This window comes from Bos mutus, chromosome 28, assembly GCF_027580195.1.
Source record: "Bos mutus isolate GX-2022 chromosome 28, NWIPB_WYAK_1.1, whole genome shotgun sequence".
In the NCBI taxonomy this organism is placed as follows: Eukaryota; Metazoa; Chordata; class Mammalia; order Artiodactyla; family Bovidae; genus Bos; species Bos mutus.
This window is the reverse complement of record NC_091644.1, coordinates 7,979,801-7,994,593: the sequence shown is the minus strand read 5'-3', so window position 1 is coordinate 7,994,593 and position 14,793 is coordinate 7,979,801. Positions and strand designations below refer to the sequence as shown.

General features: G+C 52.4%; 1 protein-coding gene across 1 annotated transcript in view; it reads left to right on the top strand.

Annotated features, from left to right (window-relative positions):
* Positions 1-7,196, top strand: part of DRGX (dorsal root ganglia homeobox) — a 33,649-nt gene extending 26,453 nt beyond the window's left edge. The window contains exon 6 of the mRNA XM_005900614.2: positions 5,013-7,196. Within this exon, the coding sequence (XP_005900676.1) occupies positions 5,013-5,278 (266 nt within the window). The 3' untranslated portion in view covers positions 5,279-7,196. The remainder of the gene's footprint in view (positions 1-5,012) is intronic.
* The last annotated feature ends 7,597 nt before the right edge of the window (positions 7,197-14,793 follow it).

Below are 14,793 nucleotides of genomic sequence, written 5' to 3'. Positions count from 1 at the left end.
GTGTTTCTTCTGACCGTCCTAGTTCCCTTAATATAATGTCCTCGAGGTTCATCCATGTTGTCGCCTAGGTTGGAATTTCCTTTTTTTTTTTTAAAAAGGCTGTACGCATAGCCCTTAGCGTTTATAAGCAGAGTCTCCCAGAGTCGTTGGGTTCATCCGGTCCTCAGTTTCCCCATGTCTAGTGTCGGGGTGAAGGGGGCAAGCCGCATAGACTCTGTCCCTCCCTCCATTCCATGAACTAACTTGTATCTTCCACCTCTGAATCTGGGTTTTGTGGGCCAGGAACGTAGTTATCAGTGACTTTTGTGGGGACTTGCCTGTTGCAGGCGTGAACCAGCAGGCGTAGGCTGCGGATCCAGGAGGCTGTGTCTTGTCCAAGTGGCACTTCTTCATCTCGCAGGTGATGAGCTCTTCACCGAGTCATAGCCTGATCAACGCCCTCTCTGGTGTCATATCAGAGTAAGGCCTTGCTGGGGACGAGAACCAGCCCGAGACACATATGCTGAGCCTGCCCCTCTGGGGCTTGTCTGACATGGGGTTGGCTGCCCAGGCCTGGCTCTGGGGACTGTGGCCTCTTGAGGGTCCCCCGCAGCCTACAGCCCCAGTCAAGCTGCCCTCAGACCCCCAGCCCCTCGTGGCCCCTCCCCAAATGTGCTGAGGGTGGGGGTCTAGTATCAGTCTTCCTTCTTTTGAACATTAATTTAAAATCAAACTTATGTGTTTAAAAGAAATGCACAGGTATTGTAGAAAAATGAGAAATGTTCTAAGCAGGCACAGAAAGGAAAATCATCAGTATTTCCACTGCTGAGAGGGTTCACTGTGCTCGTCTTCTGTTCTCTTCCTGCTTGGCTCCCCCCTGGAGGGATTTGGAGGGGAGGAAGACCTCCCCTGCTGGGTGAGTCCTGGCCTTTGGTGTGGCCCCTGGGCTCAGGGCACAGGCACTGTTCCAGCCCAAGATCTCGACCCCCGGTCTCACTGAGGCCAAGACTGCTGTCAGTGTGTGGCTGCCTGTGAGCACGCTGGGAGAAGCAGAACCAGCAGGATGTGGAATTTGAACCCTTTAACTTTTTGTTTGCTTCCTGCTGTCGCTGGAAATGCGACCAGGCGAAAGCCAGCTGGGGGTGCAGTTGTGGAATGGGCTCTCAGAGTTCTGTGTGTAAACTGGGCGCTTGTGATCCGCTCACGCTCGTCTCGCCATCTGTTGCCTGCCGCATCGGCCCCTCCATCAAAATTGAGGCAGGAAGTGACGGCTGCATTTTAACCTCCTATCACACTCGAGAAGGAAATGGCCACCCACTCCAGTGTTCTTGCCTGGAGAATCCCAGGGACGGCGGAGCCTAGTGGGCTGGCGTCTATGGGGTCGCACAGAGTCGGACACGACTGAAGCGACTTAGCAGCAGCAGCAGCAGCAGCAGCATAGTCGAGGAGAAGGGGACGACCTGCAGGAGAAGGCCCCCTTCTGTAATAAACTGTGTGGACCTGGGCAATTCCTGGAGCCTTGTTTCCTAGCTTGGAACGTGGGGCTGAATGATGCCCTCCGCTCAGGGCGGCCAGAATGATGACAAGGGGCCACAGTGGGCGCTGTAAGGGTGAGTTTCCTTTTCCTTCTGAGCGGGCTTGGAGAGGAAGAGAAAGATGCCCAAATGTGCTTCTGGGGAGAGAAAGAAGCCTGACTCCAGTACAGGGAAGCCTGTCCCTGGGAAAGGAGGTTGGGCATGCCCCAGCTGCGGGCATGGTTGATGCTGCTGAGGCTGCCTCCTGAAGGCTGATCCCGCAAGCGGGTGCCAGGCCTGGTGGCCCTGCCTGTCTCCCTTCTGCCTGCCACAGCTATTTCTAAAGGCCTGGCCCGTTCCGGTGCTGTGCTAAGGGCTGGGGACAGAGTAGTGATTGAGGCCCCCTTGGGGGTGTATGGGGCAGACAGACCACAAGCCAGTCCCAAACCATTAGTGACCCACCTGCTGTTTGTGGCCGGTGCCGTGAAGACAGAGCATGAGGCTCTGACGGAGAGTATAACCCGGGAACCTGCTTTGGACGGGAGGTCCCGAGGGGCTCCCTGAGGCCACGACGGTCAAATGGAGCCCTAAAAAGAGACAAGAACCCCGAGTCAGAGGAAAGGTCTCTTCACTCCCAGGCAGAACCCGATGAAGGGTCCAAGACAGGGGAAGGAGTGTGTCCTCTCTCCAGACAGAGGGACATGGTTGTTAAGGCACCAGTCCTCTGCCTAGTGGAGAAGGCGATGGCGCCCACTCCAGTGTTCTTGCCTGGAGAACCCCAGGGACGGGGAGCCTGGGGGGCTGCAGTCCATGGGGTCGCTAAGAGTCGGGCACGACTGAGCGACTTCACTTTCACTTTTCACTTTCATGCATTGGAGAAGGAACTGGCAACCCACTCCAGTGCTCTTGCCTGGAGAATCCCAGGGACGGAGGAGCCTGGTGGGCTGCCGTCTACGGGGTCGCACAGGGTCGGACACGACTGAGCGACTTAGTGTGAGGTCCAGCTCTGCCGCTTGTTATTCCACCTCAGTTTCCTCATCTGCAAAAGGGGATAGAGCCCACTGCCTAGGAGTGCTCCAAAGCCGAGGTGCACAAAGTCACAATGTGCTGAGAGCTGCGGTGCTGGTACGTACAGGGCCTGCTCCCGTGAGCACAGCTCCTGTGCAGGGCTTCAGTGTGATGGTGGTTTGAACATCCGAAAGGAAGCGTGGGTAGCGCATGACAAGCACGAGGAGAGGGCACTGGGGGCCCCAGCACTCAGGGTCTTGAAGACCACAGGGGGGAATTTCGATTCATTCAACAGATGTGGATTTTGGTCCAAAACTACTCCCTGTTTGCAATGCTGCTCCCTCCAAAGCTGCTGAGCACTTTTAGAAGAGCCAAGGGGTGGGTGGAACCTAGAAGGGCTGGCTTTGCTGCCTGCTCCTGGGCTCAGGCCTCAGGGACAGGCACTGACTCCCATCTCCTGCTCCCCTGGTGGGATAGTCTCTGGAGCTGGCCCAGACTGGCTGGGGCAGAAGCTGTGGTGGGTGGGGGGCGCCATTTGACCTGTCCAGAGGCTCAGGAAATCTCTCAAATCACGTCAGGCCAGCAGCTGAGTCCACCCACCCAGTCTGGAGGCAGGTCTGTGTGTCTCCTGCCCCCACGCCTGCCCTTGTAGGGGTGCCAGCATGGTTCAGCTCTGTTTGCAGAGCTTGGATGGTCATTAGGACCTCAGGATTCCATGGCTAGCTTCTCCATGTCCTCCTCCACACACACGCACACACACACGCACGCACACACACACACGTACACCCCTTTCTCTCTGTTGGTCCCCATCTTGGAAATGGCACCTCCGTTCATTCATTCAAACTCAGGTGTCATCTGTGAATTCTCTTTTCCATCACCCTCCACCTACAGTCTGTGAGCAATGTGTATAGGCGCTCACCTTGAGCATAAATCCAGAATCTGGCCATCTCTCACCACCTCCCCTCTGGCCACCTTGAGCTAAGAGTGCCATCAGCTGGGACCCCATCATCACAGCAGCCTCCCCATCCTCTCCTCAAGGAAGTTACGCTCCAGACACTTGACTCAAGTCTGCTGAAGCTTCCTCTTCCTGCGTCCTGCCTGGCCCTGGTGGCTCCTTGGCTCCTTGGCGGTCGTCCTCCCCTGCAGCCCTGGCTTTGGTCACCTGAATGCCTGCTGCAGGTGACTTCTGTCCCCACTTCAGTGCCACTGCTCTGGTCTTCTCCCTAGCTGTCATGTTCTCTCCTGGGTGTTCCTGTCCCTGTTTCTTTGACATTGCACTCAGCTGTCTACCAAGCATCACACTCCATTCACTTTTTAAATAGTGCTCGCCACTGCCTGCCTTCACATGAAGCGTGCCTGGACTACACTGTGCCTCTCCCCTGGAACTGTGCTCCATGATCCGGTGCTCTTGCTGCCTTATTCCTGCTGAGCGGTCATTAGGGCTCAGAACAGTGCCAGGCGCCCGTGAGACAGCCACTGGTTAAGTGCACAGTCGAGGGTGACCCATGAAAGGAAAGGTCTCCTCTCAGCCCTGGCCCTGGAGAGCTTCATGCAGTGCTGGCCGGCAGCCTTGGAGACAGACAATTGTTCCAAAGCCCCCTTCCACACACTGAACCTGTACTGAGTCCTTTCCCAACCAAGACCTTCAGAACTTCTCAAACTTTAGTTCACGGTGCCCTGAGTGTCCCTTGAACCTCAGGTTAATGTTTCATGTCTCTCTTGGGCTATAAAAAATACCTGCAGTTCTGTTCATTAGATGGTTAGGTCCAAGCAACTCAGTAAGTGTTTCTGTCCCAAAAGCTTAGTAGTCATTTGAAAATAACACATGTATTGAACGAAAAATAATAGTTTTCTTTTATTCTTAAAGAGCTACCATTATTTTCTAATGGGAAGCACATCAGTGAGCTCTGCATGATTTCTCTAAAGTTGGAATCACATTGGATGGCATTGCTCCTCATTTTCTGTTCCGTGTGGATTATTTGTCTGGTGTTTGCAAAATCTGGCTTCACAGAAATATGACATCCTTGAAAGGAGTGCAGCGAGGTCTCCTGCTGAAGCCGTGGGCTGCCTCGTGTGGCAGCTGGCGTGGCATCTGATAGATGTGGCTGGCTTCCGCCTGCCCTTGAAAATTTAAACATCCTTGCAGGGCCCTTGTGAGTCCTTGGGGATGCTTCGGCACATAGTTTGGAGCGTGTGGCATTACTTCATTGGATCCTCATAATGATCCTGTGAGGTGGGGATCATTTCATTTCATAGAAGGACAAGCCCAGGCTCAGAGAAGTCAAGATACTAGTCTAAGGCCACACAACCTGTTGGTAAGGGAACCAAGGCTGGTCGGTTCTCCCTGATGCTCTGGTAGTAATCCTTTGTCCTATCAATCCCGAGGTCTTGTCAGCTCTCCCTAAAGTGTTTGGAAATAAACAGCATCAATCAACCCCTTGACCCCAACCCTAAGTCTGAGAGACTGGAATGTGGACAGTGATGGCAGCCTGTTGTTTTTCCTTCTTCCAGGGGGCCCTCTGTGCTCGTGCTGTGTCCCCGACCCCATGGGACTTTCCTTCCTCCCCACCTACGGCTGCCAGACGAACCGCACGGCCAGCGTGGCCGCCCTGCGCATGAAGGCTCGTGAGCACTCGGAGGCCGTCCTGCAGTCGGCCAACCTCCTGCCATCCACCAGCAGCAGCCCCAGCCCCGTGGCCAAGCCGGCACCCCCGGACGGCAGCCAGGACAAGACCCCTCCCAGCAAGGAACAGAGTGAGCGCGAGAAGAGCGTATGAGGGGCCCGAGTAGCCAAGCCCGCCGTGCCCTCCCCCCTTGCTTCTCCCAGCCTCGGCCCCCACGGAAAACTCTCCAAAGAGCGAGGAAGAAGCCTGCTGCCCTGGGCCTCCTCACAGACTCAGGAAAGGAAGCGAGCACCACAGCTCCCCCAGTGAGTGGAGAGTGCCTCTGGAGTCCCCCCAGTGGGGCTGCTCTGTCCTGGCTTCTCTGGTGTCAGGCCCCGACGGTACTCGTGGGCACCAGAGTCTGCTCTGTGGTGAGACCCCTGGGATTTCCATCTCAGCCCAGAAGTCTGGAGAGAAGGCGAGTTTTTCACCCTTCACTTACCTGTCCCTCTCCTGGGCCGCCTTTGGAGGTCTTATCAACCCAGAGAACTGTGGCATGGGTCATCTTTGAGAGATGCCCAGGGCTCAGTCTTATGTTATGAAATGGGACTGTCCGCCTGACATTAAGAGCCAGGCAATTGCTGAGATCCCAGCCAGCTCTGTCCCTTCCAGCAAGACGAGCAGCAGTGCCCTCTCTCCCATGCTGGCTGTGGGCGTGGTTGGGTTGGAAGGTAAGAAGCTGTGGAGTAGGGAGGTGCCAGCAGGACAGAGCCTGTCCCTGGGGGGACGTGGTAGCTCTGCCACTGGGCACTGCTGGCCAACCACACGGGCCGTCAGCTCCAAGAACTGGCGCTGCCACCTTGACGCTGAAGCCCCAGAGCAAGTGTGGGCCCCGTAACAGCAGCACCCGCCTGCAGCCCCTGCCTCTCTGGACTGGATCTCTAGGTTGGTGGGACGCTGACCATCTGGAAAGCAGTGCTGTGGTCCAGGAGACACTGAGTCCTCAGAGGAGGACGAACCCCCGGGAATGCCTCTGAAAAGTGCGCGTCTGGATGAACTTCCTGTCTGCAGGTCTCTGGCACGTGGAAGGGGCTCCCTAGCTGTTTCTTCTTTTTTTTTTTTTTAAATGGAAGGGAAAAGAAGTAGGAAAAAAGAATGGCGTATGTGCAGAAGTGGAGCACGGGGAAGAGGGCTCCCTTTCGGTGTGCAGAGAATTAATTCCAAAGGGCCAGATCTCCTAGAAGTTTCCATTTCGGTTGGGCGTGTCTGTTTTTTTCTTGTGTGGACAGTGAACTTGAAGAGATCACAGGGGAAATGTGCAATACGTGGGTCCTGTCGCTCCCTGGCAGGGATATCTGTTCCCAGAAAGGTTGCAGTCTCTGATGGCTTGCTCATGGTGTTTCCATGCAAACCGTTATTGCTTTTATGATTGTTTTTCTTTCAGTTATTATAATCAAAGGTTCTAGCTTCAGATCACCCTGCCCCCCTTTTTACCTTCCCTTCCAGAAGCCCCCCAAATAACACTCTTAATGTATTGTGCCTCGTTCTCTGATTACCACAAAGCGTTTGATAAAATACACTGTCTCCTTAAAAAAAAAATCAAGTCCTTCCTGCTGTATTCTGCTTGTTGAGTACAAAGATGAAACGATTTGCCAAAAAGCGGCAAAGTTGCTTCCGTTTCTCTGTAATTACGAATGTTCCGTTGAACGATGTAAGCTCAAGCCCTTATGTACACTAACTCTTCAATCTAATTGTTTGATTAAACTCGTATTTCCTCCAGAAAGGAACATAAATAAGTGAACTGTTGAGCAAATTAAGAATACTTAACAGCATTGCATCTGAAAAGTAGTTACGCTGATTAAATTTTGTGTCCTTGAGGACTTTCAGGAAATTACTTTTGATCGTCAATAACACAATTAAGTAAACTACACACACATTAGCATGAATAATTGATAAGAAATTATGTATTACCACGAAGCACTGATTTAATAATTCATGATGCGACACTCTAGTGACTGTGCAAAACTGGATAACATCGAAAAGTCTGCCTGATATTACTGAAAGAAAGGAAAAAAAAAAGCAGCAAGCCTCTGCAGAGATATGGAGTACTTAGTTCTGTTGTACAAAGGGGAAAATCACCTTGCATGCTGTAGTTTCTGTTTGTTTAAATACCTGAATAAATTTAGAAGAGTTAAAAAGAAAGATACAAAGAGCTCAGGTTCTCTCTTTGTTTCCCCTAGCCTCCCCGGCCACAGGCCCGGGCAGGCGAGCTTCTCCACTTGGGCCAGCTTGCAAATGGAGTCCTTCTGGAGCTTCCAGGGGAGGGCTTAGAGGCCTCGGCTCTGAAAACTTTTAGCAGATTCTGGGACAAGACAGGCCTCTGTATAGGCCAGAACCTCCCCGGTTCTGGCGCACGTAGGAGTCAGCTCTTGTGTCCTGGGACAGACGGAGGGATGGTTGGACGGACACGGCCTCACTGGACGCCCTCGCTGGCCCTCCCTGGTGAGAACTGCCCTCTGAAGCAGTGAGGGCAGCCGTTGATGGAGTCCCTGCTGCTGTCTAGTCACCAAGCTGTGTTCGACTCTTACGACCCCGTGTTCTGTGGCCGCCAGACTCCTCGGTCCATGGAGTTTTCCAGGCAAGAGCACCCTGCTGGAGCGGGTCTGCACTGCAAATGGGTTCTTCACCGCTAAGCCACCCAGGAACACTGGAACCCCTGTAGGCTGTCCCATCTGCAGGGTTTCATAATGTCACTCTAGAAAGGAAGCTGGGCTCAAGCTGGGAAGGAGGTGCAGCCCCTGGGGTTGAGTGACTGATTAATTATTAGTATCCCTCTGTTGGTTGAAGCCCTCGGAAGCGTTTTCCTCAATGCTCTCTGGGTTATGGGAAAGGAATCTGGAGGCATGATGGGGTCAGTGGCCCAGTCTTGTTGGGGGTGATGACCTGTGGGCACCTGAGCACCAGTGAGGGTGACAAGGAATCGGAGGTAGGTGGCCTGGGCATACGACATTGGCTCCTATGGAACTCAGGGCTCCCTTCTCCATCTCTCAGATTTAGTGCTTGATTAGGAATACCCAGTGTTTGGTCTCTCAGTTGGGTAGAAGGATCTCCCTTAATAAATAATTCCCTTTATTAAGACTCTGCCACCCTTTCATTGTCTGGGAACGTTACAGAAGTTAGTTCATTTAATCTCACAACTCACAAGGTAAACATTACTACTCCATTTCATAGATAGGGAAACTGAGGCAGAGCAAGTTTGGGCAACTTCTCCAAAGCTGCATGGATGGTAGCCTTCAGCGGGAAGAGGGAGAGCTTGGCCTCATTGCCTGTCACCCTGAGAGGGCTGAATATATGGGTTCATGAGAATAACTGGGTTCAGTCTTTGGACCCCAAGAGGACAATGGAGGTGTAATGAGGGCCAGTTGGACAGGTAGAGTGAGTGAGTGAAGTGAAAGTTGCTCATTCGTGTCCAACTGTTTGCAACCCCATGGACTATAGAGTTCATGGAATTCTCCAGGCCAGAATACTAGAGTGGGTAGCTGTTCTCTTCTCCAGGGGATCTTCCCAAGCCAGGGATTGAGCCCACGTCTCCTGCATTGCAGGTGGATTCTTTACCTTCTGAGCCATCAGGGAAGCAGGTGACAGGCGGAGAGTTGGGGTAACTACTTTGCGTTTTTCACCATCTATGGACTGTGTCCAGGTGGGGATGGCCTGTGGAGGGGAGGAGATACCACCCCAGCTTCTCCCTCTCCTGGGTCCAGTCTCGCAGGGCAGAGGTCAGCCTGAACCCATTTTATCTGCCCCTTGGCTAGCACACTTGGCCCTTGCATCGTGTCTACCTGTCCAAGGGCCCGCCCGCCCAGCAGGGACTGGGCTGCTGATGGTGCCTGGAGCCACTGGGAGAGGGCCCGCCCAGCAGGGATTGGGGCCGCTGATGGTGCCTGGAGCCACTGGGAGAGGGCCCGCCCAGCAGGGATTGGGGCTGCTGATGGTGCCTGGAGCCACTGGGAGAGGGCCCGCCCAGCAGGGACTGGGGCCGCTGATGGTGCCTGGAGCCACTGGGAGAGGAGCACCTAGAAGGGCCCCCACTCCGCATCACAGAGCCGCACTCTCTCTTCTTGTTTCCTGGCCTCACCAGGAAGAGTGGAGCTCTGGTGAGTTCAGAACCTGACTGAAGTGGTTAAGAGCTTGTTTTACCTGTTCAGAATCCCAGCTCTTACTGACCGTGTGACTCTAAACAAGTCCCTTAGCCTCTCTGTGCTTTGGTTCTCTCTGTAAAGTGGGAAAAATTATGGTACCAGCTTCACAGGGTTCTTTGAAGTTTACATGAATCGACTGCTAAGTGCTGCCTGGCGCAGAGGAAGTGCAATGTAAACACTAGTTCTTCTTCGACCGAGCCCCACGCATATCAAGGGTTGGAAGACCTTTTGGGGGTAAAAACCTCATATTCTCAAGAAGGAAACAGGGTTGGTTGGCTCTCAGAGCCTGAGGATGTGCCTTCTCCTAGAGGTCATACTCTCCCACAGCTCACGTGATTTTCCTAGGAAGCGGGGGTGGCAAACCCCAACTCCTCTGCAGACTCACATCCATGTATCTTGCCATCTGGGTCTTGGGGTCCCAGAGCTTGAATGGGAGCCTGGAGTAAGAGCTGGGGTGCTGAGTCAGGTGTGGGTTGTTTAGGGGACAGGAAAAGAGAATGGCTTGGGTGTCCACCTCTGGTCTTATCAGATATCAATTGTCGTGGTCCTGGCCTTGCCCTGGGACATGCCATCTGGGTGGACACTGGAAATATGCCCCCTCCTTGGAGAGCACACCAGCAGTAGAGCAGGGCTCAGATGTGAAAAAACCAACTCATTTAGACACTTTAAACTCAAGGAGGATATTTATGCTCTTTAGAGACAGGCACCATAAAGGACTTATAATACTCTTAAAAAAAAAGATAGCTCCAATTCTGGGCTCCACTCCTGGGCTCCACTCCTGGGCATAGCCAGACTCCAGAGAGTCCAACATTTGATGAACTTTCTCCGGGACTTGGCTAAACACCTAGGTGGTGAACTTGTGTACAAACATAAAGATGGAGGTGTGCCCAGCCCTGTGCCCAAGAAAGTCATGGATCCTGGGGCTGTGACATGCTAGGCGTCCCCTTGAGCCATCCTCACTGCCTGTCCTTGTCTAGAATCCCCTCCTGATGATAATAAAGCTCAGAATTGATTCAGCATTTAGACCCCCTGGTAGTATAGATGGTAAAGAATCCGCCTGCAATGCAGGAGACCCAGGTTCCATCCCTGAGTTGGGAATATCTCCATGAGAAGGGCATGGCAACCCACTCCAGTATTCTTGCCTGGGGAATTCCATGGACAGAGGAACCTGGCGGGCCTCAGTCCATGGGGTCACAAAGAGTTGGACACGACTGAGCAACTTTCATGTCACGGTCCCAGCACTACTTGGTGCTGTCTAAGGTGGGTAGTGAGCTCAGTGCTGGTGGGGCATCAGGCCCCAGGGGTCTTCTGTCTGTGTGAAGAGCAGCATCTTTTCCCTTGCAGGAGCTGTCCTCCTGAACAAGCCAGGCCCACATGCTCCCTTAGTCCTGTGGCAGGAGGCATGGTGACAGGTTTGGATAAACCAGGATCTATCCTCATAACCACCAGGAAGGATATTTTAGAGAAAAGTTCTATACCCTACCTGGACAGATATTTATAAGCCACCTTTTTCTGAGTCACTTCAGGGCAAAACAAGGCATCTTAGTGGAGGGCAGCATCATCCAAGGGCATACATACCCAGCACCCCAGGGTGTTCTCTTTGCACTTTGTCAGAGAGGTCACTGGAGGCTGGGCCTCAGGACTGAGCCTTCTCTTGCTGCCACCACTGTCTGCCATCTGCTCTCGGGCCTCTGGGCTGGGAGGACGGCCTCTGCAGAGCAAAGCTCCTTGTTTTCTGAGCCTGCTCTGTGCAGGAGATGGGCCATTGCTCTTTAGAGCTCTTCCTCTGGACGTGGGCACTGACCCCTCCCACCGGTCACTGGCTGCTTGACTCTGCTGGGTGCATCCTGGCTGTTGTGCAGGGTCAGGGACCCAGATGCGCTATCAGACAGTGCTGAGGCTGCGGCTCTGGCCGTGGAGCCCTGGTCTGGATCAGCTGGGGGCCCCAGATGTCACAGCAACCTCTGTGCAGAGAAGCTTGTGCTGCTGGAGGGAAGAGGAGGTTTGCCAGCTGTCAAATGGCTGTACCACGCGGGTGGTGGGGGCACTCATCCAGCTTGAACAAAAGGTCCAGAGAGCGTGGGAGGTAAATGACCCAAGCCAGGGTACCTCCAGGGCAAGGGCTGCCCGGGTTCTGCCAATGGGGAAGTTGCTGCTAGGGGCAAAGCTGCGACTCTGGCCTGATGCCTCTGCTAGGCAGACAGAACCCTTGTCCTACCCCCTGGCGCTGGAGACCCTGCTTTGAGGCTGTTTGAGCTCCGCATCCGTGGGAACACCCCTGCAGGATCACGGCAGTGTGCGGTGGATGAAGCACCACAGATCTGGGAATCAGAGGCCTGAGGTCAAGGCCTTCTATTAGCTTGGTGATCTTGGGCAAGCTGTTTAACTTTCCTGTGTCTCATTTCTTAACTGCACAGAGGAAGTAATTATCCTAATTTTGACTTCATAGGGTTCTGGTGAGGATCAAGGGAGACGGTGCATGTGAAGGCGGTTTGTGAACAACTCTCAGGATAACAAGGTCCTTTGCGGCACATTGAAACCGCGCTGTCTGAAGCCACCGCCTGCTGCAGCAGCGTGGGCTGGGCAGAATGCAGCCTAAGAGCAGAAAGGAGGTGGGTGGCCAGGAAGTGAATCCTGCAGACCCTCCCCTGGGCCTTGCCTGCTTCAAGGCCCCCTCCCCCTGCAAAGGTCTGGATGGGGCAGGGAGAGGCTAAGTGGTTGTGTAATGGCCACATCTGTCAGTGCCGGCCAAACGGCTTTTCCAGGAGTCAGCGAGCTAATGGCCCCGTAGCCGGGAGAGAGCTTCTCCTAAGTGGAGCACTTTATCTAACGGGGAGCATAAGAGCTGCGTGGCCCCAGGCCACCAGGACTCAGAGAACAGCTGCTCTGCCCTCATCCCTGAATTAGCACCCTGTCGCCATCGGCTTGCCTGGCACCTGCTGCCAGAGGCCAGTCTGCAGGTTGCAGCTGAGGTGGCCCGTAGGGGGAACAGGAGGCCAGCTAGGGGGTAGCTTTGAATCCACCCACTGTCTGTGGGACCTTGGCAAGTCCCTCGTCATCTCCAAGCCTCAGTGTCCTCATCTGTCAATGGAGACAATGGGGCTTAGCTGTGGGGGCACTGTGCCTGGCACACGGGGGTTACTGCTGCCCAGGAGGGCTGTGAGCTCTCCCAGAAAAGGATGACAAAGAGGGTGGAACAGCCCTCTGGGCTGAGGGAGAAAGCCCTCTAGGTGGAAGGGACAAGGGACACAAGAGCACAATGAACCAGAACACCCCACGTGTGGTGTAGACGGGCCTTGTTTCTGCCTGAGTCACGTGGAGGTCCTGTGGACAGAGGTCCAGCTGCACCTTACCTCTTACAAAGTAGGCTCTGTTTCTGGACAGCTACAAAATACCACCCATTCTCAAAATACTGGATACATAATTTTTAAAAAACCCTTTTCTTTTCCTACGATGGAACCTGTTTGCAAAGTAGAAACAGAGACACAGATGTAGAGAACAAACTTATGGACACCAAGGGGGGTCAGAGGGAGTGGGATGAATTGGGAGATTGGGACTGAAATATATATGTGTATGTACCACTTTGTATAAAATAGATAGCTAATGAGAACCTACTGCATAGCACAGGGAGCTCTACCTAATGCTCTGTGGCGACCTAAGTGGGAAGGAAATCCAAGAGGAGGGATATTGGGATATGTAAGGCTGACTCACTTTGCTGTACAGCAGAAAATTATACAACATTGTAAAGCAACAATACTCCAAAAAAATTGTTTTAAAATCGTGAGAAAAGATAAAACATCTTTATATTATTAAATAATTTTAGACTCACAAGCATGTTGCAAACACAGCACAGAGCTTTCTCATTCCTGTCACCGCTTCCGCCAGAGAAAATGTTGACAGAACCCTAGTACAAAGGTCAAAGCCAGGACACTGACACTGGGATAGTACTCGGAAATACAGACCTGATTTAGGTTTTACTTGTTTCTACATATGCTGACTTTTTATCCGGAAGGATATGGCATTTTATCACATGTATATTTTTGTGTAAACATCTCCTACAATCAAGATTCAGAACTCACCATCGCCCCTAAGAGACTCCCTCAACCCTAACCTGGCAACCACCGGTCTGTCCCCCACCCTTATACCTCTGCTCCCTGTCATTTCACGCTGCTCTGTATCTGGGTCATAGAGTGGCTATATGCTTTTTAAAAATTGAGAGTTCAACATGATGTGCTAGTCATCATGATTTAAAACACCAACTAGAGGGAGTAAGTAAATATTAACTGGGTTTCTCTGATGGCTTAGTGGTAAAGACTCTTCCTGGCAAAGCAGGAGACTTGGGTTCTATTATTGGGTCGGGAAAATCCTCTGAAGAAGGAAATGGCAACCCACTCCAGTTTTCTTGCCTGTGAAATCCCATGGACAGAGGAGCCTGGCAGACTACAGTCCACGGGTCACAAAAGTGTTGGACGCGACTTAACTACTAAACAACAAACATTAACTATATGTAACGTAACTTGAGAAACCTGTATGCAGGTCAGGAAGCAACAGACTGGTTCCAAATAGGAAAAGGAGTACGTCAAGGCTGTATATTGTCACCCTGCTTATTTAACTTCTATGCAGAGTACATCAGGAGAAACGCTGGACTGGAAGAAGCACAAGCTGGAATCAAGATTGCTGGGAGAAATATCAATAACCTCAGATATGCAGATGACACCACCCTTATGGCAGAAAGTGAAGAGGAACTAAAAAGCCTCTTGATGAAAGTGAAAGTGGAGAGTGAAAAAGTTGGCTTAAAGCTCAACATTCAGAAAACGAAGATCATGGCATCTGGTCCCATCACTTCATGGGAAATAGAGGGGGAAACAGTGGAAACAGTGTCAGACTTTATTTTGGGGAGCTCCAAAATCACTGCAGATGGTGACTGCAGCTATGAAATTAAAAGATGCTTACTCCTTGGAAGGAAAGTTATGACCAACCTAGATAGCATATTCAAAAGAAGAGACATTACTTTGCCAACAAAGGTTTGTCTAGTCAAGGCTATGGTTTTTCCTGTGGTCATGTATGGATGTGAGAGTTGGACTGTGAAGAAGGGTGAGTGCTGAAGAATTGATGCTTTTGAACTGTGGTGTTAGAGAAGACTCTTGAGAGTCCCTTGGACTGCAAGGAGATCCAACCAGTCCATTCTGAAGGAGATCAGCCCTGGGATTTCTTTGGAAGGACTGATGCTAAAGCTGAAACTCCAGTACTTTGGCCACCTCATGCGAAGAGCTGACTCATTGGAAAAGACTCTGATGCTGGGAGGGATTGGGGGCAGGAGGAGAAGGGGATGACAGAGGATGAGATGGCTGGATGGCATCACTGACTCGATGGACGTGAGTCTGGTTGAACTCCGGGATTTGGTGATGGACAGGGAGGCCTGGCATGCTGCGATTCATGGGGGCGCGAAGAGTCGGACATGACTGAGCAACTGAACTGAACTGAACTGAA